We start from the raw sequence: 27,569 nt of genomic DNA, 5'->3' as shown, positions 1-27,569 counted from the left end.
TTTGTACATATTACGCTTGTACGGCTTCGCCAGGTACACACACATTGTTCATATTCCATTACCTCAACCTTTAATTAGATGGACATCATCCAGTTCTTCTCAGCAATCACTTTTTTTAGGACCCGTGATTAAAAAAAAGAGAGACTCATTTTCACAACAGATTACGTTTTGAAGTTTGATGCTTCCATCTAGGTGCTAAATGGCTGAAGCTGACTCCCAACTAATTTTTTGTGCACTCAAGATACGACTGTAATTAAAAAAAAAAAACATCATCATCCTCTGACCTCGTGTTGACTCCTCCTGACATGGCATGGTTGGCAGTGGTTCCTCCTTTATGGCCCTGATCACAGCGGGACATCTGTGGCGCTGTCATTGGCCTGTTAACAAATGTACTGTTAAGCAGAGATGAGGGTAAGTCATGCAAGTCATAAGCAAGTCTCAAGACTTAACCTTCAATTGTCAAGCAAATCCCAAGTTACGTTGGCAAAAATCAAGCAAGCCACTAAATTTCAAGCAAGTAATTACTTTGGTTAACCAATTTGTAAATCAAGTAACACATTCAAAATCACATTTTTTTACTAAATCAGTCTCCCTGTAGTCTATTATTGTCTCTTTTCAATTAAACGCATAACCGACATTAAGTTTAGTTTATGTTTGACCTGGTATCGGTTAGCTAATGTTTGAAGTCAGCATAGCTTACGTGTTTTGTGGGGTTTAGAGTGATAGATTTAGTTATATATCGTAGTTGTTGTGTCTCTTTTGCAAGCCCAGCATGTAGCCATTCTGTTTTTCCATCTTTTTTTATTTTTATTAAAAAACAATAATTAAATGCAAATTGAATAATGTCTCCAAAATATGTGTTTCATGATGTGGCCTCTGCACACAACATCATAGCATAGGCTACTAGTTGGTTACTTGGTTCACATGCACTACACCAAAATTCACTTTTCTTTCAACACCCATAAAAATGGCACACTATCTTGAAGAAGCAAATTTTCAAATGTAAGCAGGCGAGACTAGTTAACTCGTGTTGAAAAAGCTTAGGTCAAGTTGAGTGTCCCGATTCCTGAACCAAAGTCAAATCAAGTCTTTCATAACTTTAGCCAAGGAAGTCCCAAAATCGTTGACTTAAATCTGACTTGAGTCAATAATGTGACTCGAGTCCCCAACCTCTGTTGCTAAATAGACAAAACCATGGCAAAGACAAGGTGGGGATAAGAGTGGCACCTTGTGAGGGCCTCCGAGCTGTAGAGCAAAGCCTGCAGTGATGTGGCCAGAGCGGCAATAGCTGCGATCTCATCCCTGGCTGCAGATGCTGACTCCATGGTCATTGTGTTGCTCTTCAGCTTCTGGAGGTAACACGGCACCAGGGCCTCCAGCACCATCAGCATTTGAAGACTGACCAAATTATTAAATTGTTACATTTTTAAGTCTGATATAAACAAGTCCAATGTAACGTTCAAAAGGATGGAATTTACCTTCTGAAGGATTCGGGTGCATAGGCTACCACGGTGACGCACAGCTTGATGGCTTCACTAATAGAAAAAGCCAAGTCCTCATTACCATAGCAGAAATCTGCAACAAAAGGAAGGTTTATATCAATATCCACCTGTACATTTCTTAATTTGCAGTCATTGTTCAAATGTGACTAGAGAATGTAACGAATGTACAAGCCACGTTTTGCTGCGTATCTGCAAAATGAAACAACAGTGTCAGAGTTTACCCAGCGAACGCAATGGTTTCTCTGCCTTAACCAGCTCCAATGCGTCCAGGGCATCCAGAGTCTCGCCTTCCAGAGAGACCAAAAGGTCAAATAGACACTGAGATGACACGCCCTTGGAAAGGCCGCTACTGGTGCTGGTCTGAAGACAGAAAGGTTTTTGTAACCAAAACTGGATTTACAAGTGTACAGAAACATTTGAATTTGGAGTGCTGCAGCTTGTTGACCTTACTGTGAATTCCAGCAGTGGCGCCACACTGGCAAACAACTGTAGGATGAAAGGCTTGCGGTGGAGGATGTAGAACTGCCGACAGCAGAACTCAATTCCCTGCCTCAATAAGGGGTTGCCTTCATAGTCTGCATAAACCTGCCCCCATAACAAGTATATGTGAGATGTGCATTTCATTTCAAAGCTTTACTTAAATATTTCTTGATCATTTTACTGAGATTGTAAATGGTAACAACAGTCTTGTGTTTGAATGACTATTGTCGAATATTACAGGAGTATGAACAAGACAAACTGAAAGTGTTTTTTAATCCATTAGTATCAGCATCACACTAGTTAATCATCAATCCTAAAAAAAAAAAAAAAAAAGATTTCCCCTAACTTATTTTTCCCTGCAACAGCTCACGACGTATTACATGAGTAATACCACGCACACAGATACATACAGTATCCATAGTGTACAACAGATCTACCTGTCATCAGTCAAACAATGCACATTCATCAAACACTTGGCAAGATTCCAGCATTTGTCTCTCAAACACCACACACATACCTGTACATAAACGCACTAACACGTCAGTAATCAGCAGACCGTCACTCACACCAAGCAGTTCTCACAGTCATGTCAGTCATAGTCTTGTCTTCAGTCTCAAATACCTTTTAAAGCTTTTTCGTCATTTTAATTGCTGTAAAGCACATATTAAATTTTTAATGCATAAAAGGTGCTATGTAAGTAAATTTGCTTTGATCATTTGAAACATTGTTTCAAACAAAACTGTTACCACGGTGAGTGCAAACAAATCATGGTTTTGAACTGTTGTGAATTGCGCATTTTCACAAAATCGATATTGCGGCTCCTCACAGTAAGTAATTTTGCTTTTCACATTTGTGTTAATTTATTCATATCAATGGAATTAACCATGAGTTTAACCAGAATTTTTGATTTATCTAGTACCAAAAAAATAAATAAACGTTGGTTTATTTAAAAATTTCAATCATCAATTAATGCATTTTAAATTCTTTTTCCCAGACCAAATGTCCATTAGTGAATAGTTTCTCCATCCATCCATCCATTTTCTGAGCCGCTTCTCCTCACTAGGGTCGCGGGCGTGCTGGAGCCTATCCCAGATATCATTGGGCAGGAGGCGGGGTACACCCTGAACTGGTTGCCAGCCAATCGCAGGGCACATACGAACAAACAACCATTCACACCTACGGGCAATTTAGAGTTGTCAATTAACCTACTATGCATGTTTTTGGGATGGGTGAAGAAACTGGAGTACCCGGAGAAAACCCACGCAGGCACGGGGAAGAACATGGAAACTCCACACAGGCGGGGCCGGGGATTGAACCCGGGTCCTCAGAACTGTGAGGCAGACGCTCTAACCAGTCGCCCACCGTGCCACCGGATTAGTTTCTCGAAAATGACAAATAACTGTCTGACATTTCGGGTGATTACTCGATCACCTTTCCTTAGACCAAGTTACACCATCCGCGGGGCCTACTGTAGATTTGTTCAAGCAGTTCCAAACTGCTACACCTTAGGTCACAGACCAAACATCTAAAACATCTAATGTAGGGAATAGATAGATAAAATAGATAATAATTCAGACAAACTGAGCAATAAACACTTCACTTGACCAGTAGCACGTTGCCTTTCAAGACTGTCAATGAAGAGGAGCCAGTGTAAATCTTATTGTACAGATATTCACTGGCTCTGATAGAAAGTGCAGTGATGTGTGGAATAGCCATCGCCTGTATTGAATCTAAGTGCAGAGTAAAAAAAAAACAGCCCAGTGGTTTTAATGTGGTGAGAGAGGCATGTCTATAGATACAATAACATCACCACGATCCAAAACTGATAGACTGCTTCGACCAGCCGATTACTGCAGAGTAGGGGGGAATTTCTTGTGTTATGGTACAAATATACAATTTCTTGCTTTAGTTTACGGTACTTGTGAGTGCATCTATGAGTTTAAAATTTGTAACTTTTTGGTGAAATCAGATGCCTAGATATTTGTATTCTGTGACTTTTCCAATACTGTTCAGATATTAGTTTTAGACAAAAGCTCAACAACTTCAACATGCCCCTAATACCTGTAGCATGGTTGGCAGGATCCACTGATAACCACTCAGTGAGAACAGGTGATTGAAGTGGACCGCAGTGTTGATGGCAGTTGCCGTGTGCTGCCTGAGGAGGGCGCTGTCCTCCGGGTGCAGCAGCAACGCCCCATTAAAAACGTTGAGGAACAGCATCATCTCGTCTCCCCACGGGTACTCGCTGGGCATCCCCAGGAACATCTCCTCAAGGAGCTTGATCCACAGCACCTTGTGAAGGGTATCTAACCCGAATAGCTCCTTACCTGAAGGACAAAGAGGCAGATATTAAGAATACCCTGTATTCACAGTAAACCGCTGCATATTTGTAGTTCGCTCTTCACCTCTGTGTTTTTTCTGTGGAACCTATCCTCAGCTATCCATTTTTCATGCCGCTTATCCTCAGTAGCGTCGCAAGCATGCTGGAGCCTATCCCAGCTGACTCTGGGCGAGAGGCGGGTACACACTGAAAATGGTCGCCAGCCAATCGCAGGGCACATAGAAACAGACAACCCCTCGCACTCACATTCACACCTACGGAAATTTAGAGTCTTCAATTAACCTACCATACATGTTTTTGGGATGAGGGAGGGAACCAGAGTACCCGTAGAAAACCCACGCACGGACGGGGAGAACATGCAAACTCCACACAGGCGAGGCCGGATTTGAACCCGGGTCCTCAAGAACTGTGAGGCAGATGTGCTAACTAGTCATCTACCGTGCTGCCTTATCCTCAGCTATTCAATGAAAATGTTTTCTGCTCTTTTCTTTAAGATGCCAAAAGGGGCGCCAAAGCTCTGGCTAAATAGGGAGGTAGTATTCAGTGTCAAAGTGATCCATCAGGGATGGGCAACTTAAATTATTGTGGTGGCTACAATTTTTTTGTCAGCGCTACCAGGGGGCCACATGGGACCACGATTTCCTTCGTCGAGTTTTCTCTTACCGCAGCTTTTCGCCATTAACCTCAAATGTAAGTATTGGTAGATACGGCATGCCCATATTGGGCTTCGTGTCGATGGCGACGCTAAGCTCGAGAAGTTGACGTTGTCAGAGCATTCCATGTGTGTGGAAGGCAGGAAAACCAAAAGACCAAGGATGCCGATACATTGTGCTGCATACAACGGTGTACAATTACGACAAGAGAACTGGGAGTCCCTTTCGCACACATTAAAAAAAAAAGCTTCTGGCTTTTTTGCAAATGCTGTACATTCATAGCATACGTTTTGGTGTTGACAAAACAGTAACCCTTATGAAAATCAGTTGAGAAATGAGCAACTTATGTTAATTTCAGCGTCCATGCATTTCCTTCCAGGGGAAAGTCGACATCCCCAACATGGCTGCCACGTAGCTATGAATAGCTCTCCCTTCCTGCTGATTTTCATTATGACATCGCTAAGGTAAGCGATCTCTGATCTCTAGTGGTTAATGGTGTTATTATAACCTAAAACTGTTCTGGTATGGTAGCCGAAACTATTTTATAGTTTTTCATTCATTCATTTTGCGCACTGCTTATCCTCATTAGGGTCGCGTGTGTGCTGGAGCCTTTCCCAGCTATCTCAGGGCGTGAGGCAGGGTACACCCTGAACTGGTCGCCAGCCAATCGCAGGGCACATATAACCAAACAACCATTCAAACTCACATCCACACCTATGGGCAATTTAGAGTCTTCAATTAACCTACCGTACATGTTTTTGGGATGAGGGAGGAAACCAGAGTACACGGAGAAACCCATGCAGGCACGGGGAGAACATGCAAACGCCACACTCTACTATGTTTAAAATTTTCAACAACACACACAATATAAAAATTAAAAAAGATTCTAGTTTGTGGTATAGTTATGGTTTAAACAATTATTGATCACTGCCAATATAGTCCATTTGTATTTAGCTTTAACTTTAAGAACTTTGTTTTTAATCATTTGGGTATTTTTTTTTATGTAACTTATATGTGCAATAAATTTAATTGAATCATTATTTAAGAAGTTAATTTTATTTCCCTATATTTACAGTTGTGCCCTTACGTTTACATAAATACCCTAGCAGAATTGGCATTTTGTGTGTGTGTGGGGGGGAACTATGACTGATTACTCAGTGGGGACCATCTCATTAATTTCTTTATTGTTATGTCTTGTTTAATAATTATGCTATTTTGAAATGGCTTCTAGTTTAATATGAATCAATAAATTTTTTTGTGTTTTGTCTGATCGCTCAAGTTTTCTTTAAAGAATGGTACACACCTTAGAAATTCTGCCAGGGTAATCAAACCTATGAGTACAAGTGTAAGTGCAGTGCTATGTTCAAATGCAAAATGTTACAGTGGCTTAAAATAATATTAAATATACTTTTTCGTGTTTTATTTCAGTATACTATTTTATTTGAGTATTTTTGTACAGTATTTTTTAGGCTGTACTTGGTGTAAAAAAAAGTTTGAGAACCACTGATATAGGGGATTACAATAGGCGTTAAGAGTCAGACTAACCCTGTGGCTCATTAAACAGAGAGAACTCAGCATCAATGGCGGTCCTGGGGAAGGATGGCAGGCGGAGCAGGTCTTCCTGGAGCAGTGAGACGTGGGACTGCTTATGCACAGCGGGCATATGCTGAGTGAGGGAGATGAGGAAGAGCACACGGCCGACCTCTTCCAGTTTCCGGGAAAACACCTAAAAACAAAGTGAATGGAGACACATTCAAAACATGAGAGGAAGCCAGAGGGCACACTCTTTCACAACAATGTCAATTCATGAAACGCTGACTGAACCTGTTTCTGGATCAGCTCCTGTCCTTTCTCGGGCAGCATGTGGACAAGGTTCAACTGCGGAGAGACTGACCTCCGAAACGGATAGATGTCTCTTACGTATGTCTGATGGAGGCAAAAATCATATAGCAACACAGTGAAAAGACACAGGGAAAATCTAAGCACTTTGTCAAAGATAATACAAAATGATTTGCCAACAAGTCAGTTAATATGGGTGTTTCTGTCATACCTTGGAATAATGGATGAGGTTCCACCGTTTGTCCATGAGGAAGTAATGTGCCGATCTGGCCTCTGGAATGTTGAAGAACTCCAGACATTCCTAGTGGGAAGGAAGATCATCAATGTTTTTCATAAACTGCTGATGATCTGGCAGTCCAGGTTGAAGGTCATACCTTAAGCAGAGCTTCAAACTGTGTGTCTTCATGGACTGGCAGCTGTGTCGGGATGTCACACTCGTTCTGTCCGTGAACCACCAGAGTCTTGGTTCCTGCACCAAATATATGAAAAGGCCATCTCTCAAATCCAGATCCACAGCCTGGATCACTGCTTTTCAATTTTTTTACACCAAGTATCACCTCAAAAAATATTTACCATTGATCTCAAAGTAACCACCATTATGACCATCATTAAAATACAGTACCTAAGTTGGCCCAAGTGGGCTTAAATATAGGAACATCTGCAAATAAATGATTAAAATGTGTGATAAAAAAACAGTACCTATATAAATATTTGACAACAAACAGTTTTAAAAGATTGAATGCAACTGTCTTGTAAAAAAATAAATACGACAAAATTTCACTTAAATGTACTGTACAACATTAATCAAGTTTAAACCACTGAAACATTATTTATTTTAAATATTTAATTAAACGATTCTTTACGAACCACTAGAGGTAGCCTGCGTATCACTACACTTTGAAATTCACTGGCTAGATGATGTCTTTAATTGTAACACATTCTTTCCATCCATCTCACCTGGCATGGATGCTGTGACCAACAGCTTGACTTCACATTGCTCTTTCTTCATGGTCTGCTTCAGGTCCTTGAAGAATAGCCCTTCTACATAGCCCACCACCTCCCACAAGAAGGTGAGTGTCGCGGAGATGGCATCCATCCCCCACTCGCAGGGGGTCCGCACAAAATACATGATCAGGCCCACCTAGGGGAAAAGGACTCAACTCGAGACAAGTCGAAAATGAATGAAAATTGTGTTCACACACTCACCAGGTAGTTGAAAAGGATGTGGGAGGTCTGTGCTGGAAGGTCTCCAATATTAAGCAGCAGCTTCCTCAACATGTACATCAACTCATCCTGGTGAAGATCAAGGTGTCGTCATACTTGGCAGCTGTCACACTTTAGATGACTTGTCTGTGAGGCTGCTGTCCTACCTGCCGGTTGCTCACAGTGAGTTTTTCCAGGAAATGGCGCAAGACAAGGGCAGGATCCTCAATCAAGCAGTTCCACAGGATTTGCTGGGCGACTGCACTCACTAAGGACACAAAGATATACAGTTGTGCCTTGAGATTCAAGTGACCTGACTCACTAGTTTTTCGAGACACAAGACCAACCAAACACCAATGGCAGGCACGGGGAGAACATGCAAACTCCACACAGGCGAGGCCGGATTTGAACCAGTGTCCCCTACAAAAAAGCTACAAGCTACAAAAAAGAGCTATATGAATTATTAATCGATCAAATGATATAGAACCAACCAATCCATTATTTATCAAACTAAACACTTTCACATTCCACGACCTAGTTGAATTAAAAACAGCACAAGTACAAAGTACACAATAACCTACTTTGCTACAGTACTCAGAAGCTGTTCGAAATCAGAGTTACGATGTGAAAGAAAAGGTGTGTATTTTGTTACATTTACAATTATGAAACCGATTTGTAAAGGTGTGAATCTAATGAAATATAATGAAAAAATATACATAAATCAAGTACAAACATGAGAAAATGCAACTGTAGAAATTGCACTTGCGAGGGATAGGCTTGGGCATCGACTGAGTTTGAGCGATTCCGGTTCCTAGTTCGATTCCGGTTCCAGACGATTCTCAATTCAGATTCTTTTAGGGGGCTGGGTCAAAAACGTTTGCATGGTTTATATAAAGGGTATTCAAATTATGAAGATCCATTTCCTTAGCAGCCCGCAGCATAGACTAAAATCAACATTTGACTCAAGGCTCACTAATATAGCATTGTTAAAATAGTTATTTTAAGTGTTTTAACTATTTTATTTTATTGTTTCACTCACCCAGTTGACAGAGTTGATTTCACTGACAAAAATAACTTTTAACAATGCTATATAGCTGCCCCTGTATTCTGTTTCATCATGTCAAATGGTTTATATGTGCAAGTTTTAACTTGACTTCTTGTTATAAGCTTGTAGCCTTTTATTTTGAAGGGTCTCAGCATTTTGGCACGAAAAGTAACTTCACACGGCACCGGTGATTGTCTTTGATTTTTCTTTTTATCTTGGATCGAAACAAATGCTATAAAATGTTGATTCCTTTCCTTACCCACCGATGAGGCGCAAGGTTAGTGTTTGTGATACTGTGAGACAACGTTTATGTGAATTTTGTCCCATTCATTGTGATTTAAAGTTGCTACGGTGAAGTTTTAGCCCAATGTTAAGCTTTTTTTTTTTTTTTTTTTTGTCACCAGCGCTTAGGTTGGTTTGAAGACTAAAATAAACGCTAAAAACCATCAGTGCAAAAGTGCAAGCAACCGTTTATCTCAATGTTGGCATAGACGCATTTTATTATTTCACTCACCCAATTGATAGAGTTTACTTCACTGAAGCTCCGCGCGGTGTAGGCTGAGGCCGGGAGCGCGTCAGACGCTACACATCGGGAAAAACTCCTTTGCACAATATAATCTTATTCCAAGTGTTGCACTGAGGCAACTGGTCATTCATTTTAACAAAATTAAGACACAATTTTGTCCGCCGCTGGTGCCCTTGGGCACAAGCACGTCATTGTGCCCGTTCTTCTTCGCTGGTTTACGCCGCTTCTTCGTTGCTTTTCGCCACTTCTTCGTGGCTGGAGGACTAGGCATCGAGACTGGGAACCGAAATGTTTAAATTTGAACGGTTCCGGGAGAATCGGAACGTTAGTACCGGTTCCAATCGGTTCTCGATGCCCAACCCTAGTGAGGGTAGGGACCGAGCCCTGCTGTGAAGAGTGACTAAAAGCAAGTAATTGATGCCCAGACCATATTTTAAAAATAATTGGTTATAGTAATAGTGTATAGCAAACTGAGAATAGGCAGGGGTTCACTGTACTTTTAATATAACAGAGTGCAAGTGGAAAAAAGGAAGTTCACCAGCTACGCCATCCTCTCGAACCTCTCCGTCCTCCATGAGGTGCACTATGGGGAGCACGGCAGCACAGATGCATGCTGGGAAGACTGCTTGTGGTGGCTGCAGCATGTGGTGTGTGGGTGTGTGTTCTGTCGTGTTCTCTTCATCTGGGAAAATACAATGTATAAAGTAGACAGTGACTTCAGTTATCCACAGAGTGGATTTATGCAAGAAAACAACATTTGCCGTAAAATATTTAATGACAGTGAGAGGCATTGTATTAAACAGAAACAACACAAATAATTTCCATTAAACATTTGGGAGGGATGCTATTTGAATGACTTGAGTTAATGCTGATACAATCAAACAAGTCAGACAGTCACGTTTTTGCTTTTGTGAAATTTGTGTTTGTTGGTATACTGTGAGTTTTCTAATGTAAAATATGTGCCTTAGCAAATAATGGTTGGAAAACAATGCTCTATTGATCGTTCATGTTGGTAAAAAGTTTTGAAACTGTACTTCCAGGACAAACTGTACATTGAAAGTGTGTCATACCTTCAGCACTAGCTAATGAGCGGACTGACCACACAGAGCCTCGTCGGAAAGAGTAATTTCTGTGGGAATTACTGGAGGCGCAGGACGGACTAACAGACAGACGGCGGGACGCCAGGTTCACAACTTCTTCTGCTGGCAGCATCAACGTCAAACATGGACAGGTTAGGAGCAAGATTAAGAGTACATCGCATAACTCTTGCAGTGCTGAGATTCCATCCAACATGTGGCCCACCTTCTTCCTCTTGCTCAGATGGAGGGCTGCACGTGGGCTCATAGCACGCCTCCTGCGCCACAGGGATGGCCGTGATGATACTGGCTTCACGGCCTAGGCGCCGTTTCTCCTCTTCCTGCTGCAGGTTCTTCAGGATGTGCTCGGCTCGCTGATGGGAGCGTGACACTGCCCGCGCTGAGAAGGATTTCTGCAGGTGTGATGTTGATCAGGATTGAGCAAGATGGATGGCTACAAGCATACAGTATTTCTCCATTGGCTCAAAAGCACTTCGTGGTGATCCCGGGTAGAAGTAGGAAACTTTCTGCATATCATGGCATCGGCACACGTGCTCGTACACATACATGAGAACATACATGGCAAAGTCTGTCTCATCATGACCATGCATACACAGAACAACACACAATGTCTGATGCATGCTGTTTTCCGAAAGATAGAGCTAATTTCTGATCAAGATGCAAATTCCCCCCCCCCCTCCGAAAACCTCTGAAAAAAAAATCCAGTTGTGAAAAGTGAAAATTTGTAAATTTTTTCGAGGTGTGTATGTGTGTAATCAAATCACACACACAGCAAGTTATTATGTGAAAACATTTCTTGAAAACCTCTAGAAAACCACAGCCATGCCTCATGATACAACCCAGAAAAAAATAGGAATTTAGATGATTTCTGCCAAACTTCACTGTGATTAAAAAAATAAAACAAATTCTGACACAGTTTAGCAAGGACTGTTTCATGCATGGCCATGATGAAATAACTTTTTGATGCACGCAGGCACGCACACAGACAGTCTTATTTTGTCTTGACAGTGCGTAGAACAGTCCTAAACTATAAATATCCCAATAAAAATAAAAACAGAGACCAACAGTACAAAACGTAGTTAACAGTCCCAATGTACCAATCCTTTTTTCTTCCCAATCTAACAATAAACAAAAAGTATTGATGCATCAGTTAGTCAGCCGAAGTTACTAATGTCGCCTACTAATGTCGAATTTGTTTTTAGAATATTGAATTACTGTATTTTCCAAAACAAGTGTTTAATAGTATATGATCAAAAATTGCATCAAAGGGGTTCATTATTATCCATCCATTTTCCGTACTGCTCACTAGGGTCGCGGGCGTGCTGGAAGCTATCCCAGATATCTTCGGGCGGGAGGCGGGGTACGTCCTGAACTGGTCGCCAGCCAATCGCAGGGCACATAGAAACAAACAACCATTCACACTCACAATTTAGAGTCTTCAATTAACCTACCACGCATATTTTTGGGATGTGGGAGGAAACCGGAGTACCTGGAGAACACCAATGCAGGCAGACGTGCTAACCAGGCGTTCACCGTTCCGCCGATTCATTATTAATCATGATTAATTCAATCTTGATATGAATGAACTAAAAGAAAAATATTCATCCTTCCATCCATCCATTTTCTACCGCTTATCCGAGGTTGGGTCGCGGGAGCAGTAGCTTTAGCAGGGACGCCCAGACTTCCCTTTCCCCAGCCACTTCATCCATCTCTTCCGGGGGGATCCCAAGGCGTTCCCAGGCCAGCCGAAGGATGTAGTCTCTCCAGCGTGTCCTGGGTCGTCCCCGGGGTCTCCTCCCGGTGGGACGTGCCCGGAACACCTCACCAGGGAGGTCTCCGGGAGGCATCCGAATCAGATGCCCCAGCCACCTCATCTGGCTCCTCTCGATGTGAAGGAGCAGCGGCTCTACTCTGAGATCCTCCCAGATGACCGAGCTTCTCACCCTATCTCTAAGGGAGAGCCCGGACACCGTGCGGAGGAAACTCATTTCGGCCCACAGCTCGTGACCATAGGTGAGGGTAGGAACGTAGATCAACCGGTAAATCGAGAGCTTCGGCTTTCGGCTTAGCTCCTTCTTTACCACAACGGATCGATACAAAGTCTGCATCACAGCAGACGCTGCACCGATCCGCCTGTCGATGTCCCGTTCCATTCTTCCCTCACTCGTGAACAAGAGCCCAAGATAGTTGAATTCCTCCACTTGGGGCAGGATCTCATCCCCGACCTGGAGAGGGCACGCCACCCTTTTCCGACTGAGGACCATGGTCTCAGATTTGGAGGTACTGATTCTCATCCCAGCCGCTTCACACTCAGCTGCGAACTGCTCCAGTGAGAGTTGGAGGTCACGGCTTGATGAAGCCAACAGAACCACATCATCTGCAAAAAGCAGTGATGCAATACTGAGGCCACCAAACCGGACCCCCTCTACGCCTCGGCTGCGCCTTGAAATTCTGTCATAAAAGTTATGAACAGAATCGGTGACAAAGGGCAGCCTTGGCGGAGTCCAACCCTCACCGGAAACGAGTCCGACTTACTGCCGGATATGAGGACCAAACTCTGACTCCGGTCGTACAGGGACCGAACAGGGGGTTCGGTACCCCATACTCCCAAAGCGCCCCCCCCACACAGGACCCTCCGAGGGACACGGTCGAACGCCTTCTCCAAGTCAACAAAACACATGTAGACTGGTTGGGCGAACTCCCATGCACCCTCGAGGACCCTGCCAAGGGTGTAGAGCTGGTTCACTGTTCCACGGCCAGGACGTAAACCACACTGCTGCTCCTGAATCTGAGATTCAACTTCCCGATGGACCCTCCTCTCCAGCACCCCTGAATAGACCTTACCAGGGAGGCTGAGGAGTGTGATATATAATATATATAAAAGTATTGATCTTTCATTTTTGTTTTGTTTTGGTTTAAGTTAGACATTTTTCTAAATTACAGTTTTGCTGTGAAAACAGTCATCTGTCAAAATGATTGTGCTGCATAATTTAATGATGATCTATGGTCCCTTACTTGCTAAAATAATTTTTTAAACTCTCACAAATGAAGGATGAAGGAAATTTAAAACAGGATTTTGTTTGGGGTGAACATGTGAAGCTTTTCTTCAAGGGACATCGGTAAATACAGGTCTGGCAAGTATTTTACGCAAGTCATTTTTACATGTCTGTGGAACAGGGATACCTTTCAGAACATTGTCAGCTTTACCTGAAATGAATAAACCAGAAAAAAACATTTACATAATATTTACTTGAACTCTAGTATCCAGCACTCTGTTGATAAAATGGAAACTATCAGACAAAAAAACCCCAAAAACAAACAACAAATACAGTATGCATACACTTACAGACTGGTCCTCACTGATTGGGTCTTGGACACTTCCTGTGTTCTGAGGGACCCATGGGGGATCAAAAATAGGTACACAGGGCATGCCCAGTATGGGAGACGGCAGGGTGAAGTTTATGCTGGGTGGAGGAATCTAAATAAAAATAAGTGAAGTCAAACCCATCCTTGCATTCTAAAGTGGCTAAAATTAAACTTTGGCCTTTTTCAGCTGTAACAGTAATGCATACTTTGAAGATCTGCTGGGCTCCTTCCTCCATCCGAGGCCACACCTGGTAGCGGAATCGCCAAAGCGTGTAAAACTTGAGGATAGAGTTGATGCGCTGGCAGGCCTCATGGTGCTGGAACTCAGCCATCATCATCTCGGTCACGGCATCAGGGACCTTGACTGCACACAGGAGGAACATGGCGGCTGGGGGGAAAGGAAAGCGCAGGAGAAGAATATCATTCGCCACTTACTAGAGAGGTGAAAATCTAGCTGAAGGATCATTCCAGAAAATGTCCTCCAATTTTGTCTTGTTGCATAAATTATAGTAATCCTGCGAATTATTTTTTACCTGTAGCTGTAGTAAAAGTGATTTATACATATTTAAATTAGCAAATAGCTCTTGAGCACCGCCTAAAATGACCTGATGACCAACTTACACATCAAATATCCATCCATCCATGCATTTTCTGTACCGCTTATTCTCACTAGGGTCGCGGGCGTGCTGGAGCCTATCCCAGCTATCTTCGGGCAAGAGGCGGGGTACACCCTGAACTGGTCGCCAGCCAATTGCAGGGCACATATAAACAAACAATCATAGGCACTCACATTCACACCTATGGGCAATTTAGAGTCTTCAATCGAATATAACAGCTAAAATAAATTCTTAAATTCTTATTTTTTTGTAATTGTGAACAAATTTTTCTTCACAGACATTTAAAAAAAGCAGTAAATTATACTCTGTCTCTCAACATAAATGTAACCCTGTTACTAAAACCTTTAGGAACCTAGGAGAGAAATAAAAGTGAGCCACATGATTTAGCAGAAATGACATCAAGCTAACCGCTTCCACCACGGGTAAGTAAGGTAAGTTGTCTCTTCTATTTTTCCCGTTTTCAAAATGTAATTTTTTTTTTTAAATTTTTAGTTTTTATTTTTAAAGCCGCAATAGTGTGTCACTCTAACCAGCACAACCTCATATTATAAGAAGAAGCCATATTAATATCAGTTTTTCTGTTTTTATCCATCCATCCACTTTCTGAGCCGCTTCTCCTCACAAGGGTCACGGGCGTGTTGGAGCCTATCCCAGCTGTCATCGGGCAGGAGGCGGGGTACACCCTGAACTGGTTGCCAGCCACTCGCAGGGCACATACAAACAAACAACCATTTGCACTCACAGTCACACCTATGGGCAATTTAGAGTCTCCAATTAATGCATGTTTTTGGGATGTGGGAGGAAACAGGAGTGCCCGGATAAAACCCACGCAGGCACGGGGAGAACATGCAAACTCCACTCAGGCGGGGCCAGGGATTGAACCCCGGTCCTCAGAACTGTGAGGCTGACGCTCTCACCAGTCGTTCACCGTGCCACCCTTTTTTTTTATTATATAGCTAAATTTGTTCTTGACCACTATAGCATAGCAGCTAACACAGGTACACAACATGTACGCTTTAGCAAAAGCTATTGACATTAGCATTGATTTAAAAGCCTGTTACTGTAATTACAGTAATACTAAAATTAAACTGGTATTTCAATAAAATTAAACTTTCCTGATTTAATTGTAAATGACTTATTCAACAATATTTTTAAACTGTTTTTCACGTGTCCTGAGTATCCGTAACAGAGCTGCGCCAAACAGAGCAAAAATATATGATAAACGTTCTCATAAAAGTGTTCAGATGAAGCTTGAGCTAGACAACTCAAATTCAAGATTTGTTTATTACCTGTTTTTCTTTAAACCATAACACAAAATTATAAAATAAATGAATGACCCTGTAAGCTGTAAGTACAAAGTTTTCACCAGCAGCGGCTGCCATGTGTTCATCCACGCTAAGCAGGAGCTCCCAGGCTGCGGGCTGAATGTCTCCGTACATGTCATCAGTCAAGATGGGAGCAGCTTTGATGAGAAGAGACAAGGGAGCCGGCGACAAGCTCATCACCTGCAGGAGACACAGGTCCAATATGTATTTCGCTTGCAAACACAAATTGTAAATACTCAAGTACTTCCCAGCACTGATGGAAACAGTACAAAACCAAACGCCTCACCTGGTTTCTAATGTACTTTAACATTCCAGTGTCCTTCTTCCCTTCTGTGTTGCTGTCAGTGGGTCTCCTCTTCATGGATGGCGTCCTCAGACACGATTTGTCAGAACACTGAGGTCAAACAGACTCTTCAGAGATGCAAACAGGAAGAATGTCGTGTTGGTCGGGTTTCCAAACTCACCTCTTTGTTCTTCTGTGCACGAGCACCGATGATGCCGGTGGCGGGAGCGCTGTCCTGTCTCAGGCTGTCCACTGTCTCACCATACACAAGTTTGATGGCGCGGACCAGGCGGGCACAGGAGCGGTTGTGGTGCTGGTAGCAGCGCGGGTGGCAGAAGTCAATGTGGGTGCAGATGAAGCTCTGCTGGTTGCACAGCAGAATCATGATCTGTGCCGGGAAGAAAGACTCAAGTGAGAGGGAACACACGTGATGGCTTAGACACACATACATATGGAAAGCCCTGTTCTGTCACCGTCCAAATACTTCTGGACCTAAATGTAGATGTATTTATTCTGTTAGACATACGTGGAGCCAGGACATGTTGCGGTGGTAGTTGTCCTCTGCGCCACTTGAGCTTTGGCCCTCAGGCTCAATGCTGGGTTCACTGGTACTGCAGGGACTACCTGCATGAGGAAAAAAAGGGAAATATAACAATAGCATATTACTAGAGAGGATTATATAGTATCCCACCAGGCATCTTCCAATTGTTTATGATATGACATGTATGTACTATAAAAGTTGTTCAACAAAACCAAGTTCCAATATTGAGATAATTTATGTGAGTCCAGATGTCTGTCCTTTAAATGGGAATCCATAAGGACAATGATATTTCATTAAAATTGAAGATAGAACATTGGTCCCATGTTGATCTCTTAAATATTGGTAATGATACAAACAAAATATAACAGGATAGGTTAAAGAAAAAAAATATATTTTTTTTTTTCTTCATAACGAAAAAAATAAAACTAAGACAAATATTGTGCCATGGTGCTGGCAGCTAAGAATCCAATGCACCCCCTGAGGATCCCACTGAATCGGACTCATTAGAAAACAATTTAAGGAATGCTTGGTCCTGGACTTACCTATGTCTGTGACAGTATCCCTGCTGTTCGTTTGCGAAAGTATCCCCTCCTCATTCTCCGACTCTGAATCCTGTCGGGACATCTTGGTGCTCTTCAGACTGCCCGCCCTCCGTATGGAGGACAAAGACCCACCTTTTTTTACACGGAAACTGCGGGCTCCTTTAATCTGAAGCAGCCGCGAGCCTCCGATACGAATCTTCCGTATGGGAACTGGAGAGAAGTTGTGAAGAGCTAATTGAGCAAACAAAAACAAAAAAATCTGGGCGATGAACCCATTCCTAAAACGGCTCACCGGTGGCCTCCTGAGCCTTCTTGTCATCACACATGGTGTCTGACTTCAGAGTGTGGCTGCTACTATTAAGGGAGTCATGGCCGTCCTCGTCGTCGAGGATGCCCGCGAAGCTGATCTTCCTCTCATAGCGATGTCGGCCAAGCTCAGGATCGAGACGCAAGCGGCAGCTTTCTAAATCCTACAGATGATAAAAGACTAACAAATTGCCCGGATTGTCACTCATTTTGGTCACACCAAAGCCAGGTTTCTACCAAGCAGGACAGTTCAGCCATGTTAGCCAAGCACGTAATAAAACACAGTTATTCTGTCTGCTCGGACCGAGCCTTGCCATGAATCGCGAAAATCTGCGCATAATAGAGACCCCCTTAAAAAGGTTAATCTTGCCAGTAAATGCGACAAGATGGCACAAATTTTGTCCAAACTCCTCAAATCAGTCCAAAAAGATGCCACAAGATGGCAGCAAAGTAATACTTATAAGAACCTGAAAATAAGTGAGTTTTTTAGCAAATAACGTAGGATAGATTCCTGAAAAATATCTTGTAATAGGGGAATTTGCAAATGCCAAACTGGAAATACAGAGGGATTCACTGTGTTGTGACAGCATAAAACTTACATTCAAGACATTTGTCATGTTCATTCTACAGTTAAAAAAAAAAAAAAAAAACTGAAAAAAACTATATAAAAATCTTACTTGTATGTTTTGCTTCCCAAGAATAAAACATAACGGGTTAAAAAAAAGATAAAATACATCAAAATAAGAACAATAACCTGAGTTGGAGCATAAATAGCAGAGTGTGTGTGAGTTCATATTTCACACGTTTGCATAGGAATTAACAGAAAGGGGAGAAAGTAATGAAGTGGCAATAATAAAATGTTTTGCTCTTTGTATGTGGTTGGTTATTACAAGAATAAACCTTTGTTAAAGAAAATGCCCCTTTTGTGCTCAATCAAGTGATACTTTTGAGTGAAGAAATGCTAAAGACCAAACCAAACTGAACGGCGTGGTGAAATTGGGACAAAGGATCACATCCATAAAAGTACCACAAGTGGTTCTGTCCGTGGTCGTGGCAAACAAGGAAATGTCTCCCGCAGAAAGGTGGTGATTTCCAGCAAGAGCTGGCAAGCAGCCATCTTTAGAGCAAATGGGCAGCCACATTTTGTCGGATTGACAGTGTCTTGGGGAGGAAGGAGAAAAATAATGACTAGATAATAACAAAACACCAATAACCAGCATCAGCATCTGACTTACTATCATCTAAATAGTCCTCTTCCTCATCCTCCTTCCTCATTCTTCGTTTGGTCTCCTCATCGTAGATGTACCCCAAGATGTTGGCAGGACTCTCGCTGTCGCAGTGGCACAGTTCGCTCAGCCGCGTGCCAATCGCCTATTTTGAGAAACACACAATGACATGGCAATTAGGCATGCATAGGATAGTTATGTTTCATTGGTGTTAGGGTTATGAGCAGGCCTTTGGAAAAATTGTGACAGGTTCCTGGGCCGAAAAAAGATTCCCTGCTCTAGACCACCGTTAACACAAACACAATCTGACTCACATCTCCCCACTGGCAGAAATGTTTCGCCGCATTCCACTGGAGCTTCTGATTCCTTTTATTGCCTACTATAGGCGATCTCCCCCTGGATAGGCCTCTCTTGGTGATGTTTACATGGTGGCCCTTCATCCACTCCGGCCAGTTGCCACGGTTACAGCGATGTACAAATCGGGCACATTCAAGAAAGAGGGATGCCCGAGCCACGATGGGCGCTTCCTGGGAAAAGCAGATAAAGTGAAGCCGGGGAAATTAATAAAAGGGGTGCATGAGGGGACTGTTGATGAGTACCAGGTCCAGGGCAGCGGCAAGGATTGAAGCGTCAGGTATGGTCCCTGGCTCACAGCAGTTGAGCAGAAACTGGAAGCGTTTCATGCCCTGTCGAATTGCCCCCAGGTTCACCACATTTTTGTTTTTTATGGCCTCCTGACTGGCGGCAAGACGCTCTTGGAAACCGTGGGGTCCTGGACGAATGGGGAAATAGATTTTCGATAATTGAATGCAATTAACAGAACAGAAGAGCACCCATTTGACAGAACACGCTTGATAGCCACTGACAAATAGCGTAAAGCTGTAAAGTAGCCACTGGCACTGGTAAAATGTTAACATTCATTGTGTGATCACTGCATTAGAACCCCCCCAAAATCTATTTTCTTGATAACATTTACTGAAATGACAAGTGTAATCACACAAAGAAAAGTTATGCTTTGTCATCCCAAACTGCCACCGTCTGGCCACCAGGTATATGAGCATCAGAAGCAGACAAGGCGCTAAGAGCAACATGTATGAACTACACCACAGCAGAAAGATGGTTGAAAGATAGAAAGTCCAAACTACTGTAAGAGCAAATGAGCAAGGGGTGTTTTTTTATTTATTATTATTAATCTTTTGATGGGGTGGCACGTGCATGCTACACAACACACAATTACAGCGTTAACCTGAAAACAGGCCTTTCTAAACAGAAACTAAAAAGAGAAGAGAGCAAGTGATACGAGATGGAACGTCACATAAGGTGGGGGCACAGAGAGCGTGGAAGAGAGAGAGGGGAGGTTATGGGGGCAGCGAGTGGGCGAGGGGCAGCCGGGATTTTGGGGGAGGTCTACCATCTTTCTCTTCTGTGTGGTGAAGCTTGGATGGATTCCTCCTGCCAGATCTCCATTTACCGAGCCGCTTGAAGAAATTCTCTTCCTCCTCCCTGCCGTATTCTGGCCCGGTGGCAACCCCCTCTGACAGCTTGACTGCGCTGGTGAACTTCACCTGTTCATTAATGGCCAAACACAACATAAGATAAGAAAAGATAAGACTTGATTGATTGATCCCACAGCTGGGAAATTCACTTGTTAGTGGTAAGTGGCAGCAAAAGACAGTTGTAAGAGATTTAAAAGGCATACAATATAATAAAAAAGAAGCATTATCAGTGGCAACCCTCCTGACCTTTGAACTCTGTCGAATGAAAGAGAGTCGATCTACTGAGCTGATATCCAACAGGTCCTCCACACCGTCCGTAAGTCCGGAGAGAGAGGAACGCTTCAGCCAATTCCCTGGGGACAGTGTGAAGAAAATATGTTCACGCCTACTACAGAGTGAAGGCAGGTACAAGGCCACAGATGAAGCACACGTACTGGGTTGCACTGGCGGTTGCAACACACCAGGGTGGATATGGCGGACAGCAATCACATTCACTCACAGAAATGTGCAAGCAAGTTCCATGTGGAAAGAGGTAGATGCCAGATGAATAAAAACAGTTGATTAAGTGCCAAACGTTTGACTTTGACTAGCTACTTTTACTGAGGTTGGGAACAAGATTCAGAGAATTAAATGGATCTGATTTTATTTTATTTGTTTAAAGTAAATTAATTGAAATGCTCAATATGGCTTCACTTTGTGTTTCTGCAGCACCCTCCATCCAACAATGTGTAAAACATAGCCTGACCCCAGTCTCGCCATGCACACTGGGATGGGTAATGCAACACCAACAAAGACAACATGAAGATGATAACATGATCCACTTCCACATACGTAAGACAGAGAAGGTGAGCGGTAGGCGAGTGGTCCTGCGGCATGCTGAGGTGCAAAAAGGGAACATATACTGTAAGGTGGGAGGATGTAGTGATGTACGTGGGCATGGAGCGATACTACTGGTCTGATGTGAAATGTGATGATTTGGAATTTGTTAAACACTGAGAAACAGAGGATGCAGCAAGTTTAGGACAGACACGCATGAAGACTTCATTTAAGTAAACCTTTTTTTGAGTAAATTGCAGGGTCGCTGAACCTACCTATGGGCAGTTTAAGTTTCTTGCGAAGTGAAATACGCCGGGATCTTGATCGAGAGCGGCGGTCCGTGGTGGTACCAGAATGGGCGGTGGTGCATTCTGAGGTGTCCTGTTCTGACTGGCTGCTGGTGTCACTGGCAGCACTCTGCGACTTAAACATCTTCCTCCAAAAGTCTTTCCTACCCAGCAGGGCTCCAGGGATCTCCTCGCTGGAGACACAGGGACAGAAAGTAGTTGGGTTACATTTTAACATTCTTAAAAAAAAAAAAAAAAAAAAAAAAAAAAAAAGAAAAATCTACCACTATTGTTTCATAGCAGAGAGATGGCGGCCGGTATGACACAGATGAGGCAGCATGGTGGGGATGTGGTGAGGGGAAACACTCACTGTTCGGGGGTCTGGGGGGGTCTGCTGGAGATGTAGCTGCGACACTCATCTGCAGCACTGGATACCTGACCCTTCTCCCCGGACACACCCACCTCTGACCTGCACGCACACACCCCAACAAACACAGAGCGCTCAGGCCACCCATGCATCTGAGAATGCTAAAAATTAGCATACATACAGTGGTGCTGCCTGCATTGCCAGCATCCAGGGAATTATTTGCACCCTATTGCCTGGGTCTCTTCCACCAGTCCAGTATTGAGCCTGTTTAGCACTTACATTACTTCTTGCCCATGTTTGTAAGTGCTAAAGTGTGACAAAATGTCTGAGTCTGCATGCTTAACAAGTCCTTACAGGTTTACAGCAGAGTGCATTACTCTGTCCATTTCCACACATATTGCAAACATTAGCCTCCGAAGGCTAAGGCAATAATGAACAGGATCGGAGACGGTACACTCTTTCAAGGCGCCTATTATATCTTTAATTGTTTGATTATGAGTCATTAGTATTCGTGATTATGACCAGTGGCTACTACTACTACATCATATTTTCTTTGGAATCTTTTGCCTGCCTTTTCTCCCCCCAATACACCATACTGTTACTTCCGTCGTGAGAAATGACAGCTATAAGCTGATACAGATCTCAGACCTGTGAATTTCTCAAAAAGATGAGAAATTACTCAGACAAATAAATACACGAAAATAGTCTGTGACTCTCCAAGGACAAATACAAGAAGTAGCATTCTGCACCCACAACTGGAGATCTCATGCAAGAAAAACAAATGCGAACAAGACAACAAAGCAAGCGGTGATGAGATGCTCAAGAGTGGATGAGTACTATTCTTCTACTTAATATTTTCCAGCGTTAGTAAATGTAATATCAACATGCCAAGGACTGCCCCTGACAAAGCATTTCTTTCTTGTACCTTCTTGGAGCTTGCAGTTTGTTCTCATCTTTTTCCTCAGGTTTTTTGGTAGTCGTGACCTTCTCAGCACTGTCTAGGAGCGCACTCAGAGCCACTCGGCGAAAAACATTTCCATGGGCCTCCTTGATGAACTGCACCAGCTGGCGGATGTCACAGTAGAGGCCCTGTGTGGGAGGGTAAAAATCAAGTGTCAGAGAGCCACCAGAGGAGGCAGCTAAGTGGGAGGCCTGCACGGCAAAAGTATCTCGTCTGCCAAGTTGCTAACATCCAGTCATATCTGTTTCTAGAAACTACAAACCCCTTTGAATGTGTATGAACGGTATGTAATTCTTTCATCGATCTGAAATGCCAAAGAAATGAAACCAGGACTTTTAACACTGGTCTTATCATAGAAATGTCCAGATATAATGAAAATACAAATCACTGGTAAATTCTCCTGACAACCTGCATGGTTTCTGTTCCCACTCAGTGACAGCATAAACCCCAAGTCTAAATGGTTGTCTCTCTCTCTATATATGCACCCTGTGACTGGTGGTGTGGATTTATTCAAATCTACTGCTAAGGTATATGAAGGAAAAACATTAAAAAAAACTCTGTCCAACAAATACTCTGGTCACATCATTATACCAAAGTGATTGATTGAAGTCATGTCGCATAAGGACATAGTTACATAAAATGACATTTATGTATTAGTAAAGGGTTAATTTTATGTCACACGTTTACATTACCATTTGGGTATAAAATGAAACAATCAAAAAGTGTCCTGACTCCTGATGTTCACAGGTTGGTAAAGCCCTCAATTTCAAGGACAAAAGTCAAGAAATTATTCAACCAAGCACAGATTAAAGGTTTACCCGTGACACATACTGTAATTAGCCCACCAGACCTTAATGTGGAGTGCAACCTGATATTTGATGACATGCCAAAGATTCAGCCCCAGACCAACGTGCTGATCATCTGCTTCTTTGTTTAGTGTGTAACAAAAATACATAGCCGAGGGTATATTGAGGGAGTAAAATTAGTATATTGATTAAAAATGTTTTCAAAATTCAAACGTAAAGCCATTTTTTGGGGTGTACAACAATATTAGCATGAATGTCGAATCATTCTCTCAGCAATTACAGTAATAAGGTTTGGCCAATTTAGAGTGACAGCCAGATCCAGCTCCTTTTTCCAAGTATTCAACCGGGGACACAAATAATGATTTTTAACACCTTAACCAATTACCAATACCACCCATAACACAAGGCCGAAAAAAAATTCGGCACATGTACTCTTACTCTGCGATGTATTTTTTTTCTCATCATGTACGTCGCATCTGGAAAACATTTACAGCGCTTCCATTTTTCCACATTTTGTTATGTTCCAAAATACTTAGTCACCGAAATTCTTCACACAAATATCACAATGAGGGGCCTCAGGAAAACTTTGCTAATGCAAATAAACTTGAATCTGATTGAACATCTCTGGAGAGGTCTGAAAATGGCTGTGAAAATTTACTCTGATGGAGCTTGAGAGGTGCTGCAGTTTTGCAAGACTAAGTGAAACTGCCCCAAGATAAGATGTGCCAAGCTTGTGACATCATCCATCCATCCATTTTCCAAACCGTTTATTCTCACTAGGGTTGCGGGCATTCTGGTGCCTATCTCAGCTGACTCTGGGCGAAAGGCGGGGTATACACCCTGAACTGGTTGCCAGCCAATCACAGGGCACATTTAAACAAACAACCATTCGCACTCACATTTATACCTACGGACAATTTTGAGTCTTCAAATCAACCCACCATGCATGTTTTTGGAATGTGGGAGGAAACCGGAGTACCCGGAGAAAACCCACGCAGGCACGGGAGAACACATTCCACACAGGCGAGGCCAGATTTGAACCGGGGTCCTCAGAACTGTGAGGCAGATGTGCTAACCAGTACATGTGATTTATTTGTTTTTTATTCTTACTATATTTGCAAAAATGTCAAGAAAAAAATAATTAATATGTTTTGGAATAAGCGTGGAACATAAGAAAATTTGGAAAAAGTGAAGCGCTGTTAATACCTCCTCGATGCACTGTATGGGATCTCTCACATTGTAAAGATTGGTTAAGAAAAAAACGTGTGTGTGTGTGTGTGTGTGTGTACCAGGTTTTGGTGAAAAAAAAAAAAAAAACAACTGCTCAGGGACAGACTGGCCAATTCTTCATATTGTAATCATGCAGAATTGCACAATCCATTCTAAATCTTACAGGGCAGGCGGTCAATTTGATTTTGACAGAAATAGGTGTGACATAAAACTACAAGCACCCACCAGGTTCTCGGGGCTGTGAAGCTCATGCGTTGTGGAGGCGCAGCGGGTGATCAGCGACTTGAACATGCAACCCACCACAACCGCCTCCATGTTCTGTGCTACAGACTTGTTGTCCCCTGTGGTGAAATTGTTCCCGAAGCCTGCCTTGTCTGGAGGGAAAAAAGGGAGGGGGCAGAGACCACAGATCACAAGGGGGCGGTTTAGTTAGTGGAACATTACATGAAAACAGTTATCCCGGACAACAAGTTGGGGAAAAGGGGGGCAAAGAAAATGGGTTTGTACAGCATATGGGAGGAGAAGCCAACTGAAAAGGATTCTGGGTAAGGAATAAGGAATACATGCAAGTGACTAAGGCCTGCTCTTGAACCACATTGAGGTAATCATTCTCTTGGCCTAAAGAATAAAGATTCATAAATGTGAAGTTGCAGGCGAGATTTGTCACTTTAGGACAGAGCGAGAGGGGCAGCACTGGAACCAGTGCCTAAGGAAGCCTCTTCTCAGGTGGGTATATTTATCACATCTCTCATATCAGTGCTCTATTGATTATACATCATGTGTATCTACCGATGTTTCGTTTTTTCGCCCTCCTGGACCTCTCACCTGCACTGCCGTACTCTGCAAGAGAAAAAGGCAGGGCAAAAGGTTGATTGACATCAGGCCAGCACAGACATGTACGTGGTGTCAGGAAAGAACCTCCGCAGGGAGGTCAACCCAAAAGACACACATCAGCGAAAGTAACAGACATATTTAGAAAATAAAAGAAAAAACAAACTTGAAAGGCTTTTCCATCATCAAAACACTCATCAATTCGGTCACTTGCCAATATTTTTTTTTAAATGTCATATGATGTCATAAAGCAGAGACAAAAACAATGTCAATGCAAAACTGAATTGGCATGGAGAGCATGTCTCAATGCTCAGCAGTAATGCCGCTGATTGAACAAAGATGTTATGGGCAAAGCTTTGGATTGGCAAGTGTACGAAAATGGATGAGCAAGGAAAGGAGGCAGGAAGTACGGAAGAAGGGACTGAAGGAAGGATGCAGCATGTGGTGGAGGAGGAGGAAGTGAGGAAACGTGGACAGAAGCAGGAGGACTGCGATAGACAGGAACAAACAGGTGGGAGGGAGACCAACAGAGGTAAAAACAGAGATAGCACTGGGAGGGAAAACAATTCTGCTTTGTCAACCACAAATTTAAGATTCTTCAAAAATATGACCTATTGCGTCTTGATTGATCCCTTCATAATCCAGTGTATAAATTGCTGCAAGTAGTACGTGCATTAAAAGCTTTGTGAAACCATTTTGATGGTCTTATTGAGTGGTTCTCCAATTATTTTCATACCTCTACCAGTGTTACCTAACAAAATACTTAACTCTCCAAGTGCTACCATCATGAGCAAAATTATAATACAGTAGCGTAATGGGCCAGATGTCATCAAACATGAAACAGGTTTTATGCCCGAAAAGTATATTATAGTAAGCCACTGTAACATTATGCACAGTTACAACTATGCTTACATATTGGAAAAAAACCTGTACATAAACAATGATCCAATTAAAATGTATAACAAATAAAAGTTAAAACTGTACCTAAATAAATGGTTTATAAAAAAAAACAGTTCTTAAAGATTAATTGCAAAGGTATTGACTTTTATTTTTAAACTAACTGATTATTATTATTATTATTATTATTATCTACAACTTAACTGTACTATCTGAAGGCAGTAATTCTTTTGCGTATCACTTGTGGGAGCCCACGTACTACATGTTGAGAAGCACTGGAATATCTAAGTGTCTGATTAATGTTCCTGTCTTTAACTTTTTTTTTACCGATTCAAAGAAAATTGAGGCACAAACTGATTGAATGACCTGCGGCTCTCACCCACTACCCTGAGTGTGTCTGTGGCTGCCTCTCACAAATGCACATACTCACTGTCGGTGATAGGCTCCATGCAGAAGCCCAGCAGAGCATGAAGGAAGTCCACAATGTTATTCAGGGAGTCTTTGTTGACGTAGTCGCGCATTGTTTGGCGAAACTGTAGCTTGTCCAGCTTGTAAAGGTTGGTCAGGCAGTTTTGTGCCTGACAGGACAGAGTAAAAAAATATTGACATCAAGAAAAATGTGATAGCACGACAGGGTCTGATGAAGCACCATCACAACACATAGGCCATTATGCAGAAAAATGTATACATTTTTGCTGTATTGCTGGAAAAGGTGATTCTGACCTGCATCCTCAGACGATCTCCTGAAAGGCCGCGATGTCCCTCGCCACAGCCGTAAGCACAGCCCAGAGACTTTACTATTTTGATGAGCATGGAGAGGGCCAGTCGGTGAGGACTGAGACAAGAGCTCTCTTCCTGTTTACGTATTTTGAAGGATGCAAACATTAACCCTTTAACTACCTGTTTGACCAACCAGTAGAGCACAAACAAGAAAGCAAATACTCTGGAACCTCGGTTTTCGTATGCCCCAGTTTTTGTAAAATTCG

At 42.6% G+C, this 27,569-nt stretch overlaps 1 protein-coding gene across 15 annotated transcripts in view; it reads right to left on the bottom strand.

Moving 5' to 3' along the window:
* LOC133403429 (protein unc-80 homolog) overlaps nucleotides 1-27,569 on the bottom strand; it is a 70,640-nt gene that overhangs the window by 18,597 nt on the left and 24,474 nt on the right. For 7 of the 15 annotated variants that reach the window (XR_009768690.1, XM_061678371.1, XM_061678372.1 and 4 more), the window contains exons 14-51: nucleotides 27,307-27,438; nucleotides 27,014-27,161; nucleotides 25,645-25,695; nucleotides 25,081-25,229; nucleotides 22,784-22,947; nucleotides 21,862-21,960; nucleotides 21,480-21,685; nucleotides 21,220-21,264; nucleotides 20,635-20,741; nucleotides 20,304-20,457; nucleotides 19,492-19,664; nucleotides 19,207-19,419; nucleotides 18,902-19,037; nucleotides 18,694-18,827; nucleotides 17,653-17,830; nucleotides 17,361-17,570; nucleotides 16,804-16,901; nucleotides 16,459-16,665; nucleotides 16,281-16,388; nucleotides 16,036-16,174; nucleotides 14,259-14,440; nucleotides 14,033-14,164; nucleotides 10,892-11,078; nucleotides 10,660-10,791; nucleotides 10,128-10,271; nucleotides 8,186-8,286; nucleotides 8,022-8,108; nucleotides 7,773-7,956; nucleotides 7,190-7,284; nucleotides 7,027-7,116; nucleotides 6,801-6,902; nucleotides 6,522-6,702; nucleotides 4,044-4,309; nucleotides 1,953-2,087; nucleotides 1,724-1,862; nucleotides 1,479-1,575; nucleotides 1,228-1,398; nucleotides 285-377 (exon numbers count right to left, since the gene is read on the bottom strand). Coding sequence is in view for 14 of the 15 variants with exons in the window: in XM_061678371.1 (XP_061534355.1) it covers nucleotides 285-377; nucleotides 1,228-1,398; nucleotides 1,479-1,575; nucleotides 1,724-1,862; nucleotides 1,953-2,087; nucleotides 4,044-4,309; nucleotides 6,522-6,702; nucleotides 6,801-6,902; nucleotides 7,027-7,116; nucleotides 7,190-7,284; nucleotides 7,773-7,956; nucleotides 8,022-8,108; nucleotides 8,186-8,286; nucleotides 10,128-10,271; nucleotides 10,660-10,791; nucleotides 10,892-11,078; nucleotides 14,033-14,164; nucleotides 14,259-14,440; nucleotides 16,036-16,174; nucleotides 16,281-16,388; nucleotides 16,459-16,665; nucleotides 16,804-16,901; nucleotides 17,361-17,570; nucleotides 17,653-17,830; nucleotides 18,694-18,827; nucleotides 18,902-19,037; nucleotides 19,207-19,419; nucleotides 19,492-19,664; nucleotides 20,304-20,457; nucleotides 20,635-20,741; nucleotides 21,220-21,264; nucleotides 21,480-21,685; nucleotides 21,862-21,960; nucleotides 22,784-22,947; nucleotides 25,081-25,229; nucleotides 25,645-25,695; nucleotides 27,014-27,161; nucleotides 27,307-27,438 (5,369 nt within the window). In the remaining variant the exon portion in view is untranslated. The remainder of the gene's footprint in view (nucleotides 1-284; nucleotides 378-1,227; nucleotides 1,399-1,478; nucleotides 1,576-1,723; nucleotides 1,863-1,952; nucleotides 2,088-4,043; nucleotides 4,310-6,521; nucleotides 6,703-6,800; nucleotides 6,903-7,026; nucleotides 7,117-7,189; nucleotides 7,285-7,772; nucleotides 7,957-8,021; nucleotides 8,109-8,185; nucleotides 8,287-10,127; nucleotides 10,272-10,659; nucleotides 10,792-10,891; nucleotides 11,079-14,032; nucleotides 14,165-14,258; nucleotides 14,441-16,035; nucleotides 16,175-16,280; nucleotides 16,389-16,458; nucleotides 16,666-16,803; nucleotides 16,902-17,360; nucleotides 17,571-17,652; nucleotides 17,831-18,693; nucleotides 18,828-18,901; nucleotides 19,038-19,206; nucleotides 19,420-19,491; nucleotides 19,665-20,303; nucleotides 20,458-20,634; nucleotides 20,742-21,219; nucleotides 21,265-21,479; nucleotides 21,686-21,861; nucleotides 21,961-22,783; nucleotides 22,948-25,080; nucleotides 25,230-25,644; nucleotides 25,696-27,013; nucleotides 27,162-27,306; nucleotides 27,439-27,569) is intronic. The other 8 variants (XM_061678373.1, XM_061678384.1, XM_061678377.1 and 5 more) reach the window with 8 other exon arrangements.

The sequence above is a fragment of the Phycodurus eques genome, chromosome 1 (genome assembly GCF_024500275.1).
Source record: "Phycodurus eques isolate BA_2022a chromosome 1, UOR_Pequ_1.1, whole genome shotgun sequence".
NCBI classification, from domain to species: domain Eukaryota; kingdom Metazoa; phylum Chordata; class Actinopteri; order Syngnathiformes; family Syngnathidae; genus Phycodurus; species Phycodurus eques.
Note: the sequence above shows the minus strand (reverse complement) of the source record. Positions and strands in the feature narration are given on the sequence as shown.